This window comes from Eriocheir sinensis, chromosome 47 (genome assembly GCF_024679095.1).
Source record: "Eriocheir sinensis breed Jianghai 21 chromosome 47, ASM2467909v1, whole genome shotgun sequence".
In the NCBI taxonomy this organism is placed as follows: Eukaryota; Metazoa; Arthropoda; class Malacostraca; order Decapoda; family Varunidae; genus Eriocheir; species Eriocheir sinensis.
Window position 1 is genome coordinate 3,745,806 of NC_066555.1, and position 22,657 is coordinate 3,768,462.

At 49.8% G+C, this 22,657-nt stretch overlaps 2 protein-coding genes across 2 annotated transcripts; one reads left to right on the plus strand and one right to left on the minus strand.

The window, feature by feature from the left end:
- Positions 1–303: 303 nt before the first annotated feature.
- Positions 304–7,095, minus strand: LOC126981162 (ice-structuring glycoprotein-like). Its single transcript, XM_050831879.1, has 5 exons — positions 7,035–7,095; positions 4,944–5,176; positions 2,365–2,787; positions 1,900–2,277; positions 304–321 (listed from the first exon to the last, which is right to left on the minus strand). Exons 1-5 carry the CDS (start codon positions 7,093–7,095, stop codon positions 304–306), a joined length of 1,113 nt encoding a protein of 370 aa, XP_050687836.1.
- Positions 6,391–9,561, plus strand: LOC126981285 (uncharacterized). Its single transcript, XM_050832187.1, has 3 exons — positions 6,391–7,206; positions 7,639–7,753; positions 8,561–9,561. Exons 1-3 carry the CDS (start codon positions 7,189–7,191, stop codon positions 8,998–9,000), a joined length of 573 nt encoding a protein of 190 aa, XP_050688144.1. The 5' UTR covers positions 6,391–7,188; the 3' UTR covers positions 9,001–9,561.
- The last annotated feature ends 13,096 nt before the right edge of the window (positions 9,562–22,657 follow it).

A 22,657-nucleotide genomic window follows, 5' to 3' on the forward strand; every position in this document is an offset into this window, starting at 1 on the left:
ACCCTCGGCGCCTATCCATCCCGTCCATAACAGTCCCTCCAATGTTGCCGGGTACGTGGATGTGGAGGCTGCGAGGCGACATGCTGCAAACCTCCAACCTCCAGCGTATCCGGAAGTGGTACAAGACAGCCCTGGACTACCCCCTCCCCTCTACACGACCCTTGCCAGCGATGAGGCGTCTACGAAGGTGTTCGGCTCCTCCAGCGACGGGCTGCCCAGCTACGAGGTGGCAGTGTCTACATGGCAGCCCCCTGTTGACGAAGAGCACCCCTCACGCCACGACGACGGGCAGAGGACGAATGATTAACACAATAAGAATGGCTGTGGAAAGGTGCCGAGGCCTCGAGGTGACGAGGAGAGTGCATACCATGGCTGAGGTGACATACTGAGTGCATGTCGAGGCTGTGGGTTGCGTACATGGCGGTGCCGGTACCCTGTGGTGAAAGATTGAGTGCATGCCATGGCTGTGGTGACGGGCTGAGTGCGTGCCATGGCTGTGGTGACGGGCTGAGTGCATGCCATGGCTGTGGTGACGGGCTGAGTGCATGCCATGGCTGTGGTGACGGGCTGAGTGCATGCCATGGCTGTGGTGACGGGATGAGTGCATGCCATGGCTGTGGTGACGGGCTGAGTGCATGCCATGGCTGTGGTGACGGGCTGAGTGCATGCCATGGCTGTGGTGACGGGCTGGGTGCATGCCATGGCTGTGGTGACGGGCTGAGTGCATGCCATGGGTGTGGTGACGGGCTGAGTGCATGCCATGGGTGTGGTGACGGGCTGAGTGCATGCCATGGCTGTGGTGACGGGCTGAGTGCATGCCATGGCTGTGGTGACGGGCTGAGTGCATGCCATGGCTGTGGTGACGGGCTGAGTGCATGCCATGGCTGTGGTGACGGGCTGAGTGCATGCCATGGCTGTGGTGACGGGCTGAGTGCATGCCATGGCTGTGGTGACGGGCTGAGTGCATGCCATGGCTGTGGTGACGGGCTGAGTGCATGCCATGGCTGTGGTGACGGGCTGAGTGCATGCCATGGCTGTGGTGACGGGCTGAGTGCATGCCATGGCTGTGGTGACGGGCTGAGTGCATGCCATGGCTGTGGTGACGGGCTGAGTGCATGCCATGGCTGTGGTGACGGGCTGAGTGCATGCCATGGCTGTGGTGACGAGCTGAGTGCATGCCATGGCTGTGGTGACGGGCTGAGTGCATGCCATGGCTGTGGTGACGGGCTGAGTGCATGCCATGGCTGTGGTGACGGGCTGAGTGCATGCCATGGCTGTGGTGACGGGCTGAGTGCATGCCGTGGCTGGGGTGACGGGCTGAGTGCATGCCATGGCTGTGGTGACGGGATGAGTGCATGCCATGGCTGTGGTGACGGGATGAGTGCATGCCATGGCTGTGGTGACGGGATGAGTGCATGCCATGGCTGTGGTGACGGGCTGAGTGCATGCCATGGGTGTGGTGACGGGATGAGTGCATGCCATGGCTGGGGTGACGGGTTGAGTGCATGCCATGGCTGTGGTGACGGGATGAGTGCATGCCATGGCTGTGGTGACGGGATGAGTGCATGCCATGGCTGTGGTGACGGGCTGAGTGCATGCCATGGCTGTGGTGACGGGCTGAGTGCATGCCATGGCTGTGGTGACGAGCTGAGTGCATGCCATGGCTGTGGTGACGGGCTGAGTGCATGCCATGGCTGTGGTGACGAGCTGAGTGCATGCCATGGCTGTGGTGACGAGCTGAGTGCATGCCATGGCTGTGGTGACGAGCTGAGTGCATGCCATGGCTGTGGTGACGGGCTGAGTGCATGCCATGGCTGTGGTGACGGGCTGAGTGCATGCCATGGCTGTGGTGACGGGCTGAGTGCATGCCATGGCTGTGGTGACGAGCTGAGTGCATACCATGGCTGTGGTGACGAGCTGAGTGCATGCCATGGCTGGGGTGACGAGCTGAGTGCATGCCATGGCTGGGGTGACGAGCTGAGTGCATGCCATGGCTGGGGTGACGAGCTGAGTGCATGCCATGGCTGGGGTGACGAGCTGAGTGCATGCCATGGCTGGGGTGACGAGCTGAGTGCATGCCGTGGCTGTGGTGACGGGCTGAGTGCATGCCATGGCTGGGGTGACGAGCTGAGTGCATGCCGTGGCTGTGGTGACGGGATGAGTGCATGCCGTGGCTGGGGTGACGGGCTGAGTGCAAGCCGTGGCTGGGGTGACGAGCTGAGTGCATGCCATGGCTGGGGTGACGGGCTGAGTGCATGCCGTGGCTGGGGTGACGGGCTGAGTGCATGCCGTGGCTGTGGTGACGGGGTGAGTGCATGCCATGGCTGGGGTGACGGGCTGAGTGCATGCCATGGCTGGGGTGACGAGCTGAGTGCATGCCATGGCTGTGGTGACGGGCTGAGTGCATGCCGTGGCTGGGGTGACGGGCTGAGTGCATGCCATGGCTGGGGTGACGAGCTGAGTGCATGCCGTGGCTGGGGTGACGAGCTGAGTGCATGCCATGGCTGGGGTGACGGGCTGAGTGCATGCCGTGGCTGGGGTGACGGGCTGAGTGCATGCCATGGCTGGGGTGACGAGCTGAGTGCATGCCATGGCTGGGGTGACGGGCTGAGTGCATGCCGTGGCTGGGGTGACGGGCTGAGTGCATGCCATGGCTGGGGTGACGAGCTGAGTGCATGCCATGGCTGTGGTGACGGGCTGAGTGCATGCCGTGGCTGGGGTGACGGGCTGAGTGCATGCCGTGGCTGTGGTGACGGGGTGAGTGCATGCCATGGCTGGGGTGACGGGCTGAATGCATGCCATGGCTGTGGTGACGGGGTGAGTGCATGCCATGGCTGGGGTTACGGGCTGAGTGCATGCCATGGCTGGGGTGACGGGCTGAGTGCATGCCATGGCTGTGGTGACGGGGTGAGTGCATGCCATGGCTGGGGTGACGGGCTGAGTGCATGCCATGGCTGTGGTGACGGGGTGAGTGCATGCCATGGCTGTGGTGACGGGTTGAGTGCATGCCATGGCTGTGGTGATGGGATGAGTGCATGCCATGGCTGTGGTGACGGGATGAGTGCATGCCATGGCTGGGGTGACGGGCTGAGTGCATGCCATGGCTGTGGTGACGGGATGAGTGCATGCCATGGCTGTGGTGACGGGATGAGTGCATGCCATGGCTGTGGTGATGGGATGAGTGCATGCCATGGCTGTGGTGACGGGATGAGTGCATGCCATGGCTGGGGTGACGGGCTGAGTGCATGCCATGGCTGTGGTGACGGGGTGAGTGCATGCCATGGCTGTGGTGACGGGATGAGTGCATGCCATGGCTGTGGTGACGGGCTGAGTGCATGCCATGGCTGTGGTGACGGGCTGAGTGCATGCCATGGCTGTGGTGACGGGATGAGTGCATGCCATGGCTGGGGTGACGGGCTGAGTGCATGCCATGGCTGGGGTGACGGGCTGAGTGCATGCCATGGCTGTGGTGACGGGCTGAGTGCATGCCATGGCTGTGGTGACGGGATGAGTGCATGCCATGGCTGTGGTGACGGGCTGAGTGCATGCCATGGCTGTGGTGACGGGCTGAGTGCATGCCATGGCTGTGGTGACGGGCTGAGTGCATGCCATGGCTGTGGTGACGGGCTGAGTGCATGCCATGGCTGTGGTGACGGGCTGAGTGCATGCCATGGCTGGGGTGACGGGCTGAGTGCATGCCATGGCTGTGGTGACGGGCTGAGTGCATGCCATGGCTGTGGTGAAAGACTGAGTGCATGCCATGGCTGTGGTGACGGGCTGAGTGCATGCCGTGGCTGTGGTGACGGGCTGAGTGCATGCCATGGCTGTGGTGACGGGCTGAGTGCATGCCATGGCTGTGGTGACGGGCTGAGTGCATGCCATGGCTGTGGTGACGGGTTGAGTGCATGCCATGGCTGTGGTGACGGGCTGAGTGCATGCCATGGCTGTGGTGACGGGATGAGTGCATGCCATGGCTGTGGTGACGGGCTGAGTGCATGCCATGGCTGTGGTGACGGGTTGAGTGCATGCCATGGCTGTGGTGACGGACTGAGTGCATGCCATGGCTGTGGTGACGGGCTGAGTGCATGCCATGGCTGGGGTGACGGGCTGAGTGCATGCCATGGCTGTGGTGACGGGCTGAGTGCATGCCATGGCTGGGGTGATGGGCTGAGTGCATGCCATGGCTGTGGTGACGGGCTGAGTGCATGCCATGGCTGGGGTGACGGGCTGAGTGCATGCCATGGCTGTGGTGACGGGCTGAGTGCATGCCATGGCTGTGGTGACGGGCTGAGTGCATGCCATGGCTGGGGTGATGGGCTGAGTGCATGCCATGGCTGTGGTGACGGGCTGAGTGCATGCCATGGCTGGGGTGACGGGCTGAGTGCATGCCATGGCTGGGGTGACGGGCTGAGTGCATGCCATGGCTGTGGTGACGGGCTGAGTGCATGCCATGGCTGTGGTGACGGGCTGAGTGCATGCCATGGCTGTGGTGACGGGCTGAGTGCATGCCATGGCTGGGGTGACGGGCTGAGTGCATGCCATGGCTGTGGTGACGGGCTGAGTGCATGCCATGGCTGTGGTGACGGGCTGAGTGCATGCCATGGCTGTGGTGACGGGCTGAGTGCATGCCATGGCTGGGGTGACGGGATGAGTGCATGCCATGGCTGTGGTGACGGGCTGAGTGCATGCCATGGCTGGGGTGATGGGCTGAGTGCATGCCATGGCTGTGGTGACGGGCTGAGTGCATGCCATGGGTGTGGAGTGGTGCATGGCTGTGGAGTGGTGCATGGCTGTGGAGTGGTGCATGGCTGTGGAGTGGTGCATGGCTGTGGAGTGGTGCATGGCTGTGGAGTGGTGCATGGCTGTGGGTGGTGCATGGCTGTGGGTGGTGCATGGCTGTGGGTGGTGCATGGCTGTGGGTGGTACATGGCTGTGGGTGGTACATGGCTGTGGGTGGTGCATGGCTGTGGGTGGTACATGGCTGTGGGTGGTACATGGCTGTGGGTGGTGCATGGCTGTGGGTGGTACATGGCTGTGGAGTGGTGCATGGCTGTGGAGTGGTGCATGGCTGTGGAGTGGTACATGGCTGTGGAGTGGTGCATGGCTGTGGAGTGGTGCATGGCTGTGGAGTGGTGCATGGCTGTGGAGTGGTGCATGGCTGTGGAGTGGTACATGGCTGTGGAGTGGTGCATGGCTGTGGAGTGGTGCATGGCTGTGGAGTGGTGCATGGCTGTGGAGTGGAACGCTTGGACGGTGTTTAGTGCCAGTTCGTCTTCTACATTTAATCAGTGCAAGGCAATACACCGCTGTTCCAATGTACTTTTCCCAAAACTTATAATTATTGCTTCCTACTCCCGTGATGTTGTGTGAATATGTGCCGCACTCCCTGTAAACAGTTTTTTGTATTATGCGTTCGTCATTTAAATAATTTGCATTATTTATGTAGCTGAAAATAAAAATCAATTAACTTGATCATTGTTTTCCTGTGTGCAGAAAAATCATATTGCAAAAAAAAGCTGCAACTGGGAGTCAAAGCTGAGTCTGCACAAGCCATTACCGCAGCGTAGAGCGTGACCCCACCCACACTCCCCACACACTCCTCTGAGGGGAGTGTTGGGTGTGGAAGAATGGATAAAGCGTATTCATCGAGGTGACTTGGACATAATTATGCGAATCCAAAATTAGGTATAGTTTGGGGCATACGTTGTCGCTGCGCGTGTCCTCGGTGCTCATCTCTGTCACATAAGGAGGGTGTATGACTCAAACTAAAGGTCAAGGAGAAATAGGGAGGTCACTGGTAAAAAGGGTGAACAATGTAATGTTGAGGACAAGCAAAGACGTGGGAGGGAGGAGAATGTGAGTGTTGCCAAACGGGAGTGTAGAAACGGCAAGAACTGGAGAATTTTCTGCGTCACGTCCATGGCTTCGGCGTCATAGGGTGAGCGAAGCAACGCTCTCCACGGGGTATGACTATATTGATTGACTGATTGATTGATTGTGCCCCTAACGAACTGTGACTGACGACTAGCGCCAACAAGAGCCTTCACCGGAGCTATGGGCCGCAGAGAAGATTAAAATAAGTAGATTAATAACAACGGTGATTAGACAAAGAAGTAAAGATTAGATAAAAGATTAAAAGCATTTTAGACAGCATTAGACAGCAGGGTGGCAATGCTGCTGTACCGTCACCTCATAGAAAGTCGACACCATGTTAAGTCAACGAAAGAAATACTTGTATCTTCAGTGTGTTTGTGTGTGTGTGTGTGTGTGTGTGTGTCCGCGCGCCCAGCAGTACCATATATCCTTTACAATGAACCTTAAAGCTCTTTCGGAGAGCGTAAACTGGCTGAAAGTAACTAGTGCAGCACGTGATCAGACCCTTGGTAATCGACACACACACACACACACACACACACACACACACACACTATCGCAAGCAGGTCTTACATAAAGATAAGACAACCCAAATTCGCTCCTCCCCCTCTTCCACACGTAACAGATAGGCTCAGTGATTACAGTGCCCTTTCGTCAGTAGAAAACGCTCTTCACACCGAACGTTTCAAACCTTCTGCTGCAAGGAGGCACCACTACAGCCACTTTTCTATTCTCCAGTCGACTGTTACAAGATAAGATTCACCCCACTTTAGCTAGATAGTAGTATACCAAGAAGGCCTAAACACCACCACCACCAACAACAACAACACTACCACCGCCATTTAACATCTCCATCTCCCTTCTTGTACTACCACCACCACCACCTTCCCACCTCTCATCCACCTGTAGCAACCTTCACCCCCACCTCACCTAGACACCCTACCCCAAGCTTCGTCACCCGAACTTAGAACCAATCCACCTCCACTTCGCCGACCGCCTCCACCACCACCACTACTAATCTACCACTTCGCTCTACCTGGATCGCTCATCTCCCCACCTTCACCTTACTGCAAGCCAGAGTACCTACTGCTTCCCTCACTGCCCTGACTCGGCCACCACCACCTTTGTCGAGTCCTGTAGCGGCCGAACCTTGACCACACCTGTATCTCCTCCGTCTGAAACCCTCAGCTTGTAGGAGGGTGGCGGTAGTGTCGGAAGCATCTCTTGTGTCGGTTTCACTGGACTTCTACTACTACTACTACAACTACTACTACTACTACTACTACTACTACTACTACTACTACCACCACCACTATGCGTGAATTTACTGAAGTAAGCATTTATACTATTACTAAGTATACCTAATTACCTACATATTGTTGTTGTTGAAGATATTGACACTTGCTGGAGTTTTCTGCTTTGTTTTGGTGTTGTATAGTTGTTGTTGTTTTTTCTGTTTGTTATGCTTGATACTGTCATTGTTATTTTCATTGTTTCTACTTTGTTTTTCTTCTTGTTCCTGCCCTGAAGTCCTACATTCTCGCCCTATCTCGTGATAATGTATTCTTAAGAGTGTGTTTGTCTTCACCTCAATCCATGTTCATTCTGCATAATGAGCAAACCTAACACTGGTATCCTTCTGAACAACATGTATAAATATACAAATGAGAATAATCTTATATCTTTATCTCTATCTCTTTCTATGTATGTATCTATATATCTACCTATCTACATCCCCGCACTGACTCTGAATGTTTGTCTCAGGATGAGCTGGAGCGCTTCACATGCAAGTGCTTGGAGTTCCTCTTCTACGTGGTGTATTTTATCGCCGTCCTTGCAGCCTTCCTTCTGGGCAGCGAGATATTGGGTTTCGTCATGGGTGCGTAGAACAGTAGAAGTAGAAGGAGTATAGTAATAGTATTAGTATTAGTATAAGTAGTAGCATTAGTAAAATTGTCTTTTAATAAGTATAACAATAATGGTATTGATAATAGTAGTGGTAATAATAGAAGTTATAAAAAAATAAGAAGAATGATAGTAATAATAATAATAATAGTTGAAGGTGTGTTAAGTCAAGAAAGTTAAAGAATATAAGACACACAATAAGATAGCGAGCTGGTTGTAGCAACAGCCTTTAATTTACTCTCTCAGCTGACCTTGACTGCCGTTCATGTGTCGGGATTTCGAAACTAAAGTGAATCTCCGTCAAGTAAAGTCACACTCCCACGGAACATTGTGTCTGCCTCTCCTATTAATCGCACGAAATTTGCTTCAATCCCATAAGGCCCTCAATGCCCTTGGTAGCAAGTGCCTATGCAGAATCATGGGATATCGCTGGGCTGACTTTGTGTCTTATTCGAGGCCTATTACCTAATACCTGCCTAGTCCCGTCAACGCCAACTCCGGCTATACGGGCACGTGGCACGCTGCCTGGAAGTGGACCCTGCTCACCGGGTTGTTTCTGTACGAGACAATCCTGAGTGGAGGAGGAGACATCCACAGGGCGTATGGTTTGGGAAAAATGGATAGATTGGGTACTCAGGGTGGGAAGGGTGCCTGCATACCCGAAGGAACCCCGGGTTTGGCGACATAAAGTGGGAGAAGTAATCCCCTGCGTGTGTGTGTGTGTGTGTGTGTGTGTGTATATATGAGGTGACGCAAGCTCAAACAATGGTCTTCCTTGCAGTGCTCGTGATGCCAGTCTTATACATGGGGATCTCAGCGTTGTACAAGAGGGTGAACAGGGTGGAAGGGAATCACGGCTCAAACAGAATGAATCAACCTTACCAGATGCCCATAAACTCCGTCAGTTCATCCATACCCCAAGCCCCACCTCTCACAGGGCAGCCGCCGCCCTTCAATTTTGTCTCAAACGTGGATGCGGAGGCTGCGAGGCGACATGCTGCAAACCTCCAGCCTCCATTGTATCTAGAAGAGGTACGAGACAGCATTGGACTATCCCTTCCTCTGTACACGACTCCTGCCACTGATGAAGCGTCTGCGAAGGTGTTCGGCCCCTCCAGCGACGGGCTGCCCAGCTACGAGGCGGCAATGTCCACATGGCAGCCTCCTGTCGACGAAGAGCTCCCTTCAAGCCGCGACGACGGGCAGAGGACGAATGATTAACACAAGAAGAATGGCTGTAGAAAGGTACCAAGACGGTGAGTGTGGAGTCGTGCTTGGTTGTGGAATGGCGCTTTGCTGTGGAGTGATGCATGACTGTGGAGTGGTGCTTTGCTGTGAAGTGTTGCATAGCTGTGGAGTGGTACATGGCTGTGGAGTGGTGCATGGCTGTGGAGTGGTGCATGGCTGTGGAGTGGTGCATGGCTGTGGAGTGGTACATGGCTGTGGAGTGGTGCATGGCTGTGGAGTGGTGCATGGCTGTGGAGTGGTGCATGGCTGTGGAGTGGTACATGGCTGTGGAGTGGTGCATGGCTGTGGTGTCCTTGCCATGTGTGAACGGGGATAAGTGCCAGTTCGTCTTCTACATATAATCAATGCACGGCAATACACGGCTGTTCCAATGTACTCTTCCCTTACTTATAATTTTTGCATCCTACACCCATGATGTTGTTACTGCAGTATGTTGTGCATTCTCTGCAAACACGTCTATGTAGTATGTATCCGTCCTTTGAATAATTAGGTAACACTATTTATATAGCTGAAAATAAAAATAAAATAAATTGATCATTGTTTTCCTGGGTGCAGAAAAATCATATTCCAGAAAATGTTGCAACTGTGAGTCAAAGCTGAGTCAGAACAAGCCATTGCCAGAGTGGAGAGTGACTTTCCCGTGACTTTCCCTTCACAGAGAGAATGTTCCAGCGCGCACTTCTACAATTAAAGAAAAAAATCTGATACGCGTTTCCAATTTGAAAAGGTGCAAGTGAAAGTAATGAATCACTCAAATAATACCGCATCAACACTGAAAAAAATAGATTATTCAGAGGAGAAACAACAATGAAAAAGAAAAAAAATCACCCCCACTGTAGTGACACCCTCAGGTTTAGAATATTTTTTCACCGTACCGGTAGTAGTTGATATTGACAGTGAGAGGATTTATGTTACCTGTGAGATGTAACTTTGTAACGCCGCGGATTAATTTCCCAGACATCCACAAGACATCTGCGAGTTACGAAAACACACGAGAAAATAATTCAGACCGCCGGGAATTGAACGCGCGATCGGCTAGATGCACAAAGTTACTCTGTGGCTAGATGGGAAAGTCACCCCTTAACCAGTCGGCCAAAGAGGTACCCCACTCGTAGTGTGAGTTTGGGAGGCTTCCTGCACTAGGCGGGTCACTACATCCCCCCACGACCTATATAATTTATTTGACAAGGATTCTGCACCATGAACATGATATAAGACGCATGAGACCCTAATTCATCTCCTTTGTGGCCTTTTGGAATGTTTGTTGTGAAAGCGCCTGAGAGGACGGACCCACTGGACTAGCGAATTATTTAGTTGTGCTCCTTGGGATGACAAACCATGCAAAGATCACCCTGCATAGCCTCATGCGGGAAATTCCATTCATGACATAATGTGATACAGACTGTTTCCTCAACATCACGAGATCATGGTAAGTGACGTCACGCATCAAGGAGAGAGTTCAGTGCTTATGCAATGACTGAGAGATAAGTCCGGTGCACCATTAATGGGAGCACTTGTCTCAATCGGTTAAGACAACATACAGATGGACAGACAGAGATAGACAGATGGACAGACAGATAGAATTAGAGATGGACAGACAAATAGACAGAGAGATGGACAGTGAAACACACACACACACACACAAACACACTATCGCAAGCGGGTCTTGCATAGAGATAAGACAACTCTTATCCGCCCATCCCCCTCTTCACCACGTGACAGAAACGCTCAGTGATTACGGTACCCTTTCGTCAGTTGAAAATGCGCTTCCCACCGAGACGTTCTAAAGTTTATGCTGCGAGCAGGACTCACCACTACCACGACCACCACCACACCCACCACTACTACTACTTCGCTTTACCTGGACCGCTCATCTCCCCACCTCCACCTTACTGCAAGCCAGACTACCTACTGCCTCACATACTACCCTGACTAGGCCACCACCACCTTTGTCGAGTCATGTAGCGGCCGAACACTGACCAGTCCACCTCCGTCAGCGTGCGTCAGCGTATAGGAGGGCGGTGGTAGTGTCGGGAGCATCTCTTGTGTCGGTTTCACTGGACTACTACTGCTACTACTACAACCAGCCGCTATGCGTGGATTTACTGAAGTAAGCATTTATGATATTACTAAGTATACCTAGTTACCTACATGTTGTTGTTGTTGTTATTGTTGTTGAAGATATTGACACTTGTTGGAATTTCCTGCTTTGTTGTTGTCTTGTCGTTGTTGTTGTCATTCCGGTTTTTTATTCTTGGTATTGTTATGCACTGTTATTGGCATTGTTTCTACGTTGTTTTTCTTGTCCCTGCCCTGAAGTCTTACATTCTCGCCCTTTGTCATGACAATATCCACTTGTGTGTTTGTTTTCACCTCGATCCATGTTTATTCTGCTTAACCCGGTAGCAGCGACGGGCCAAATTTGTGGCTTTACCGTGTACCAGCGACAGGCCAAATTTGTGGCTTTACCGTGTACCAGCGACGGGCCAAATTTGTGGCTTTACCGTGTACCAGCGACGGGCCAAATTTGTGGCTTTACCGTGTACCAGCGACGGGCCAAATTTGTGGCTTTACCGTGTACCAGCGACGGGCCAAATTTGTGCCATGATATAATCCCCCCAATATAGATGATACATAATCTGATCGCAAATGCTTTGATGTATATTATGAAACGGTTTGTGTGAGGGGTGTTTTTTTCTCATTTTTCTCGCTTGGAGGGGCCTTTAAGAAACATGATCCCTGCAGCTACCGGGTTAATGAGCAAATCTAGCTCTGATATCCCTCTGAATGACACGAATGTATGAAATTATATAAATGGGAATAATCTTTTATCTATCTATCTATTTATCTGTCTTTCTCTCTATCCATCCATCTACATCACCGCACTGACTGAATGTTCGTCGCAGAATGGGCTGGAAGGCTGCTCAAGAACCTGCGCTAATGTCTCTTATGGGATGGTGATGCTGTTCGTCGTCATTCCGCTCTTTGTCACGGGCCTCTACAAATGGGCTCTCAGCATAAGTGTGTATAACAATAGTAGTAGTAGTAGTAGTAGTAGTAGTAGTAGTAGTAAAATTCTAGTAGCATTAATAATAATGGTATTGATAATAGTAATGAAAAAATAGCAATAATTAAAAGAATAAAAATGATAGTAATAGTAAGAAAAATAGTTGAAGGTGTGTTAAGAAAATTAAAAGAATAGTATAAGACACACGATAAGATGCCGAGGTGGTTGTATCAAAAGCCTTTATATTTACTCTCTCAGCTGACCCTGACTGTCGTTCATGTGTCGGGATTTAAAAACTAAACGGAAGTTCCGTCGATTAAAGTTATCTGGAGAAAAGTCAGACTTCCACAGAACACTTGCATGCCTCGCCTATTAGTTACAGGAAATTTGCTTTAACCTCTTCGGGTATTACACGCAGTCTCTGCAGCAAACACAGACGTCAGCTTTGGGGCAAAAACACAGACCAATGTTTTTCCTGTAAGAGTTCGTTTTCATGGCCTAAGAATTGTCAAGCCTCGTAGATTTTTTTCTTTCTTCATGGCTTCAGTTTATTAAGACGAACAACAATTTTATGGCAGCTTTTGTACTTGTACTTGTTCATAGTCACATCGGCACAGTAAGCATACTGCGTTGTCAGTACCTGTGCAGAAGGACAAATATTAGGATATTTTTTTAAGTAACTTAACTGTGCTCCGTAGCTTCGTCTATCAGAGACAATAAATAGTGGCTTGAAGAGGCAGATAAAATGTTCTTGGTAATAAGTGCCTATGCAAAATCATGGGATATCGGTAGACTGACTTTGTGTCAAGCCGGCGACAATTGTGTGAGACTGATTCGAGGCCTATTACCTATCACCTGTATAGTCCCGTCAACACCAACTCCGGCTATAGACTACGGGCATGTGGATCCCATACTGGCGATCAGATAGAAGGTCAGAAGTGGAAAGGTGGTTTTGAATCTTCCGGTTAAGGATTGGTTCAAAGACTTTTGATAGACAGGAAAGTAAAGCTATAGGGCGGTTTTTAGAGGGATTGGAACGGTCACCCTTCTTTGGCCCAGTCTGTATGAATGCGTACTTCCAGCAGGAAGGAAAAGTAGATGTTTATAGGCAGGGGCGAAAGAGTTTGACCAGGCATGGTGTCAGCACGGAAGCACAGCTCTTAAGGACAATAGGAGGCACTCCACCAGGTCCATAAACCTTCTGAGAGTTGAGGCCAGCGAGGGCATAGAAAACATCATTCCTAAGAATCTTGATAATAGGCATAAATGAATCAGAGGGGGGATGAGTAGGAGGAATATGCCCAGAATCGTTCAGAGTGGAGTTTTTACAGAAAGTTTGAGAGAAAAGTTCATATAATGTGTATATATATATATATATATATATATATATATATATATATATATATATATATATATATATATATATATATATATATATATATATATATATATATATATATATATATATATATTTAAAGTAACGCCAGCTCAAACAATGGTCTTCCTTGCAGTGTTCGTGGGGTTATGCTTCCCGTTGATTACAATGGCGTTTTTCAAGTATAAGAAGAGCGAGGATTGGAATCCCGGCTCAGGTAGAATGAATCAGCCTGACCAGACTTCCATAAGCTCCATCAGTCCATCCATACCCCACGCTCCACTCCCGACAAGGCCGCCGCCGACCCTGCACATCCCCAGTATGTCCCCGCCGCCCAGTCCTGCCCAGCTCACCCCGCCCACCCCCACCACAAATGTTCCCTTGTCCCGGTCCTCAGTGAGCCTGTCCTCCCAGCTCAGCCGGGCCTACTACTCCCACGGTTCTAGCTTCTCTTCACCCATAATCGCATCCCAGTCACTGGACCGGCACAACTCCAACTCCAGCACGTGGCCCTCATCCCTCAACTTACCTTCGGAGCCGATCCCTGCCGTCCAAAACACTCCCCTCAATTTTACCGGGTACTTGGATGTGGAGGCTGCGAGGCGACATGCTGCAAACCTACAGCCTCCAGCGTATCCGGAAGTAGTACAAGACAGCCCTGATCTCCCTCCTCCCCTCTACACGACCCCTGCCACCGATGAGGCGTCTGCGAAGGTGTTCGGCCCCTCCAGCGACGGACTGCCCAGCTACGAGGCAGCAATTTCCACATGGCAGCCCCCTGCTGACGAGGAGAACCTTTCAAGCCGCGACGACGGGCAGAGAACGAATGATTAGCATAATAAGAATGGCTGTGGAAAGGTGCCGAGGCCTCGTGGTGACGAGTTGAGTGCATGCCATGGCTGAGGCGACGGGCTGAGTGCATGTCGAGGCTGTGGGTTGCGAGCATGAGTGTGGGGCGGTGCCGGGACCCTGTGGTGACGGGCTGAGTGCATGCCACGTGTCAAGGCAATCACTTTTCCATGCCTCCTGAACGAACAGAGTGCTTGTTTCATTGGCCTCAGCGCGTGTGAGGGAGTGTCGGCTAGTTAGATTGCCCTCGGCGGCCGGCCGACCGATCGTTTCCTTCTACCGGATTCGAGGGTGCTTCAGAGCTTCAGCCGGTTGCTTCATTGAAGCCGATGAGAAGTTGCCTCTTACCCAGCCAGCGCGTCTACGGGGAGAACACAGCCAGACTCCACACCGGTACCATCGCTCTTCTGTCTGCTGCTCGTTCCCTGGGAAGTCGAACGGCGTGGGCTACCCTTCAGTTCTTCAGTCTTCTCCTTTTGCCATCTTTTGTTAGTACAAACCAGAGTTCCCAGGTACGTCTTAGCAAAGCTAGTGTTTATGGGGAATGATTCAAGCTAGCTAAGCGACGGTACGGGCCGGGGGAGTTATATGTACATTTGTCTGTCGTGTGTGTTTGTGGTTCAAATACACTAGTTGTCCTACAAGTGTTGTTTGCATTCCACTCCTTGGGGGAATAGATACCGAGAACGTGGCTCTCTCGCCCTATCTGCCGCCCTTACACGAGTGGCGACCTCGCCAGGATTCAAGGTACTAGTTTTTCTAGGAGTGAATGGTCGTTAAGTCGCCTGTAGCGCGCCGTTGTTGTCCGAGGTCCGGAAGCAAGGTTTGCCTTTCCACCATGTTGCATGTCGACCGTTCGGTTGTGCGAGTGGATTGGTAGGACGCAAAGTCCAATTTTCTTTGTTCCTCAAGTTGAACTTCATCCACTAATGTTGTCATTGGTGTCAAGGTTTCTCTTCGTTTGCGGTGCCGGTGTTTATATTATTGTTTGGTTGTGAGTATCTTTACCACTTTTGGTCAGTGTTCGGGTTTAACTTAACTTGTTTGTGTCTTGCGTATTAAGCAACTTTTCTTTGTTGGGATTTGTTGCATAGGCAACCTTCTGCTGCGAGCAGGACTTACACCACCACCACTACCTTTCTATCTCTCAATCTACCGTTACAAGATTCACCCCACTTTAGCTGGATAATAGTGACAAGAGGTCCTAATCACCACCGCCACAAACACTACCACCGCCATTTCATATCTCCATCTCCCTGCTCGTAATAACAACACAACCACCACCTTACCACCTCTCATCCACCTGTAGCAACCTTCACCCCATTTCACCTGGACTCTTTACCTGCAACCCCTACCCTAAGCTTCATCACCCGAACACACACACACACACACACACACACACACACACACACACACACACACACACACACACACACACACACACACACAAATACGTAGTAGCATATGTCACGTACCAAAGGAACCCGTCAATTCCATTTTCTTTACTTGTAGGTGGCGGCCTGGTCAGTCCCCCCCAGCACCCCCGCCTCACCGCACGCGCTGATTGGTCCTAATTTCTCCTTATGCTGAACCATAAGAGACTTTGGAAATATGCTTCAAGGCCGCAGACAGCAAGTGGCGCGCGAAGGCGACTTAACAAGCCAACCCTTCCGATTAGCAGTTGACCCAATCCTGACGAGGTCGCCACATGTCAAGGTTCGAGAGTTGGGTGCTGCAATCAGAAGGGGATAAAAAAGATAAAAGGTTAGACCAATTTACTTTAACCCCTTGACCGTGGATTTCCCACAAGAAGACATCACCATGCTACAGGAATGGAACAAAAAGTGGCTGCTACAATTCAATGAGCAAGGGGGATGGGGTGTATGTTGTGTAAGGTCCTGGCAGTATCCATCGATCTAAAGAGTCTTGCTGGCGATTGCTGGTGATTGCGAGTCCAACGCGTGTTCAGGCCGTGGTGAATTACACACACACTTATCTCTCATCATTCCACATCTCAACCCTTTCCTCCCGCTTGTTGATCTAATGTTTCTTTGTTCGTCAATCAGGCTTGAGGTGTGCATGGCTAGGGAGGGAGGTGGTCACACGTACACGTTATCGGTTGCACACTTATCAGCTGAGGGGCAGTTATATAATCTGATGATTGACTTAAGTATTTGTACTGGAACAGGTTTATTAATGGTCCAGCTCAGTGGTCAACTCTTCATTTTTCTTACTGTGACAGTTTTATTTTTTGCGTATCTCTCACGGCCTTTTTTGAAGCCTTTTCACAGTATTAAGAGATGTTTCATTTCGTCTAGTATTAGGCGTTTTCAGTAGTGTCACCGACAAGTCAAACGAATGCAGATAGATGGGAACAGGGTCAAACGTGCTACGGGATATGTTTGCCCAAAAGCCTCTCGCCAGCAAACGCGAGCAAACACTTTTCATCGACCAATCAGCGAGTAGTACCACTGCAGTCGAGTTCCCGTAGGAATATTTTGAAGAATATAATATAGAATATGATGCTCTTTGAGACCCAGAAAGTTGGTGTTGTATAAAGAAATATCTATTTTCTTGTCATTTCACATTAAAAAGCAACCTGAAAATGACATAAGGCAAGGGAAAGAAGAGAAGATGCTGCGTTCTCTGATGACATTTCGCATCTTTTTGACCGCTAGGCAGCGTTGTCCGACTCTAATTCGTGGCTATGACTTAAATCCCGGAGCAGAGCTGGTTATAAAAATGCTGTTTTGTATGCGACCGTTTGACTTGACGGTGACATTACTGAAAACGCCTATTCAATAATCGAACGACTTTTCTTTCCCTACCTGTGCTAAGAAGAACCCTACGCCCATATTTACGAATATTTCTGGGCTTGCACATCCACATTCGGTAAGGCTTTCGTAGAGATTGTGTTAGTTTTTAGGGTAGTTTTATGAGCCTATACAGTGATGGCTTGATAAGGCTTCTGAACCTTTTGTAATGTTCGTTGTGAGACCTTGAAGCGTCTGAGACGACGGACCAAATGGAATAGCAAATTATCTTTGGTTGTGCTCCTTAGGATGACCTTTATACCATGCAGAGAAGTCACCCTTACATACCCACATGTGAAAAATTCCATTCATGAACTCTCGTGATACTGATTGTTTCCTCAACATCACAAGACAGTGACGTCACGCATTAAGGAGTGGGTTTAGTACTTGTGCAATGACCAAGAGATGAGTCCGGTGCACCATTATATACTGGGAACTCTTATGTCTCAATCGGTTAAGACAAACATACAGATGGACAGACATATAGACAGATGGACACACACACACACACACACACACACACACTCCGTTCCGATAGCTCAATCGGTTAAAGAGCTGCGCTACCAGGCTTCGAGGCGTGGTAGGCAGAGGTTCGAGCCCTGCTTTAGCAGGGTTTTTCCCGCTGACTAGCCTAGGACCGCTTTCAGTCACTTTTGTTTGTTTTGATCGTTACCAATGGCGGCGATGGCCGCTATAATATTTCCACGTTAAACTGGCCGATAGGGTAGTGGCTTCGTCTGCAGCCGCCACTACCCCATTGGCCAGTTTCATGTGGAAATACTATAGCGGCGATCGGTGCCATTGGTAACGATCAAAACAGTGACTGTGAAAGCGGCCCTTAGAGTGGTTACTGTTCCCCCTTGACCAAGGGGGATGGGGTGTGTGAGGTCCTGGCAGTACCCAGAGTTCAAGTTGCTGGCGATTGTGAGTCCAACTCGTGATCAGGCTGTGGTGAAATACACTATCACTCGCAGGTCTTGCACAGAGATAAGACAACCCTTATCCGCTCTTCCCCCTCTTCCCCACGTGACAGAGAGGCTCAGTGATTACGGTACCCCTTCGTCAGTAGAAAACGTTCTTCATACCGAGACGTTCTAAACCTTCTGCTGCGAGCAGGACTCGCCACCACCATCACCACCACCTTTCCATCTCTCAGTCTACCGTTACAAGATTCACCCCACTTTAACTGGATAATGTGACAAGAGGGCCTAATCACCACCACCAACAACAACAACACTACCACCGCCGTTTCACATCTCCATCTCCCTGCTCGTAACAACACCACAACCACCACCACCACCTTCCCACCTCTCATCCACCTGTAGCAACCTTCACCCCATTTCACCTGGACTCACTACCTGCAACCCCAACCCCAAGCTTCATCACCCGAACTTACCGCTCATCTCCCCACCTCCACCTTACTGCAAGCCAGACTACCTACTGCCTCACTTACTGCCCTGACTCGGCCACCACCACCTTTGTAGAGTCATGTAGCGGCCGAATCTTGACCAGTGCACCTGTATCTTCTACGTCTGCGTCCGTCAGCGTGTAGGAGGCCAGCGGTTGTGTCGGAAGCATCTCTTTTGTCTGTTTCACATGGCTGCTGCTACTACTACTACTACTGCTACTACTACTACTTCCATCATTCTACGTCGACGTTATACTGCAGTAAGCATTTATTCAATTAATAAGTAGTATACCTAGTAACCAACATCTCCCTGCAGCTGTTTTTGTTTGTTAGTGCTTGTTTTTGTTGTTCGATTTTACCTGTTGTTGTGCTGAACTTTCCCTTTGTTTTTGTTGTTGTTCTGAAGTCTCGTCCTATCTCATGATAATATACACTTCAGTGTGTGTTTGTCTTCACATCGATCCATGTTTATTATGCCTTATGACCAAGTCTAACACTGATATCCTTCTGAACGACACTTAAATGCATGTAAATGTATGATAATCTCTATATCCATCTATCTACCTACCTATCTATCTATCTATCTGTATCTATCTAGCTAGCTATTTACCTACCTATCTCTCTATCTATTCTATCTATATTAGCAATAAGCAAGTCACGAGCGGTGTCCACAAGGCTCAATTATTGGCCAAGTGTTTATAATTTACATCAGTGACGTTGACGTTGGACTCAATAACCTCTTTAGTACATTTGCTGACGACACTAATTCGGTCCTCGCTGACGAAGACCGAAAAAGCCTCCAAGAAGATTTGCATAAAATCTCAAGTTGGTCCGATAGATGGGGGAGATGCTCTTAATACGGATAAGAGCCAGAGGTTCCTCAAATTGGTACAAAAAATAAGTTTCGATTGTGAAATGCATGGCGTTGAATTCAAAAGCGTTCAGTGTGCCAAGGACCTGGGTGTAGAAATAGTATAAAATCTCAAATTCTCACAATTCATTGACGCAGCAAACAAAGTGAACAGGATGCTGGGCTTCATTGAGATAAACGTCTCATTCAAGAATAAAGAGGTATACTACTTCCGCTATACAACAGTTTAGTCAGACCTCATTGAGAATATGCGGTACAGTTTTGATCTCCCCACCACGCAGAGGACATTGCAAAATTAGGTATTCAACATAGGGCAACAAATATGACCTCATTCTTGCACAACAAACCTTACGACGAAAGGTTTTCATCCCTTAATAAGCTGTTCTCATCTCATTTGAGAAATTTCACCTCCGTGGATAGCTGCTCGAATGTTACAAAATACTCTGGTTTTACGAATATGGACAAATCCAAATTGTTTTTGATCGATGACACGTTCCAAACGAGAAATAATGGCACAAAACGGAAATGTAAACAAATAAATTCAGACTACACCATTTTTTTTCTTCAACGTTCTAGCGCGAGAGTGGAATAACTCCACCTTCAGTGATCCAGTGAAGTGCGACTGATTCATTTAAAAACCAGCTCGACAACCACTTCATTCAACTTGATATTCACTAAAGTCGAAATCAGAGTTTAGGTGACATTAAACACTGAATTTAATAGGATTCCACTTAGATTTAACGACAGACCATTTAGTATGAACCATAGGGTCTGTGTGATGTGAATATCTGCGTAACTCTATGTAAATTTATCTATAAATCTACATCACCGCACTGCCTCTGAATGTTCGTTGCAGGATGAGCTGGAGGGCTACTCGAAGAGGTGCGTCGTTATCTCCTACATGGTGGTGCTGCTGTTCGTCGTCATTCCACTCATGGTCGTGGGCCTCTACGACTGGGGTCTTGTCATAAGTGTGTATAACAGTAGAAGTAGTAGTAGTAGTAACAGTAAATTTGTTATATAATAGCAAATTTAATAATGGTAACGATAATACTAATGATAATAGTAAGATTGGTCTTCCTTGCAGTGTCCCTGGGGATACTCGTCCGGGTGATGGTCAGGGTGATTTTCAAGTGCAAGAAAAGCGTGGACGAGAATCCAGACCCATATAGAATGCATCAACCAGACCAGACGCCCATTTACTCTGTCAGTTCATCCATGCCCAACGCCCCATTCCCGGCATGGCCTCCGCCGCTGCACATCCCCAGCATGTTCCCGCCTCCCAGTCCAGGTCAGCTCACCCCGCCGACCCCCACCACATACGATCCCTTGTCCCGTTCCTCAGTGAACCTGTCCTCCGAGCTCAGCCGGGCCTACTACTCCCACGCTTCTAGCTTCTCTTCACCCATAATCGCATCCCAGTCACTCAACCGGCGCAACTCCAGCACGTGGCCCTCATCCCTTGACTCACCCTCGCCGCCTACCCCTCCCGTCCATAATAGCCCCTCCAATTTTGCCGGGTACTTGGAAATGGAGGCTGCGATTCGACATGCTGCAAACCTACAGCCTCCAGCGTATCCGGAAGTGGTACAAGACAACCCTGGACTACCCCCTCCCCTCTACACGACCCCTGCCAGCGATGAGGCGTCTACGAAGGTGTTTGACCCCTCCAGCGACGGGCTGCCCAGCTACGAGGCAGCAATGTCTACATGGCAGCCCCCTGCTGACGAAGAGCACCCCTCACGCCGCGACGACGGGCAGAGGACGAATGATTAACACAATAAGAATGGCTGTGGAAAGGTGCCGAGGCCTCGTGTTGACGAGATGACTGCATACCATGGTTGTGTTGACGGGCTGAGAGCATGTCAAGGCTGTGGATTGCGTGCATAAGCGTGGGGCGGTACCGGAACCCTGTAGTGACGGGCTGAGTGCATGTCGAGGCTGTGGTGACGGACTGAGTGCATGCCGTGGCTGTGGTGACGGACTGACCGGCTGAGTGTATGCCGTAGCTGTGGTGATGGGCTGAGAGCATGCCGTGGCTGTGGTGACGGAGCTGAGTGGGAGTTCTTCTTCAACATTTAATCAATGCATGGCAATAAACTACTGTTACAATGTACTCTTTCCAAGCGTAATTATTGCTTGTTTCACCCATGATATTAATTGCTACTGCAGTATGTGCTGCATTCTCTGTAAACAGCTTTACTTATTATGCATCCATCCTTTGAATAATTAATATTATTTATGTAGCTGAAAATAAAAATCACTTCATTATTTTTTTCTGGGTGCAGAAAAATCATATTGGAAAACAAAGCTGTAGTGTGAGTTAAAGCCACGGATCCCATTTCCCGGATATCCACAAGACATCTGCGAGTCACGAAACACACGAGAAATTAATCCAGACCGCCGGAAACTGAACCCGCGGTCGTCTAGATGGGAGAGTCACACCTTCATTAACAGTCTGCCAAAGAGGTAGGCTGCCCCACAGTCCCCACTCGTTGTGTGATTTGGGGAGGCTTCCCGCAGCAGGCGGGTTTTCCCTCACGACCTATATAAATTTCTTGTGTGTGACGTGACACGCAGCGGTCGTGTGGATAGATGAGGAATGTACATGGAATTCGAGGGCGTTACAATATTACCCATTTGTTGCTTCTGGTATGCAAGTACAGCATCTACAGTTCTTCATTTCAACATCAAGGACAAATTTTTTTCTCATATCTAATTTGTGACGTTTTCTGTCTATGTACAATTTTTCTTCTAAATTCCTAATTCTTGTACGGTGAGGGGGGAGGAGGGGAAGTTATATGGACATAACATAGGTATAGCTGATCCACTAATAGGCCTCGGTGCTCATTCCTGTCTCATTTGCACTTCAAGCCTGTGTAGGCCCGCGGTTTCCTAGGCGGCTAGGCGTGATGGCCACACACCACAGAGGCACGATGAAGTGGAGAGAGGGGGTTAAATAAAATAAAAAAATAGCGATTGGCAATGGGCGTGGTTATTAGAAAGTAAACAATGAAATGTGTCAGAATAGAATGGGTTCCTGTCGCCTTTCAATTGTTTAAAAGGGAGCTGTTTAAGGCATATCTTACTTTTATCACCGGCTAGCGGTGGACACAACAAGGAGATAAAAGGAAAAGCTGCATATTGGAAAAGTTGGTCAGCCACTTTCCTCGGCGCTCTCTTGATAATCTCCCTTCGTAATCCATTTTTCTTGTCCACAGCTAGTAATCTGTAAAATGGCATTGGGAAACCCAGCACTGCATAAAGGGATGGCATTAAGACAAAAATTCGTTCTCTCGGTCGATCG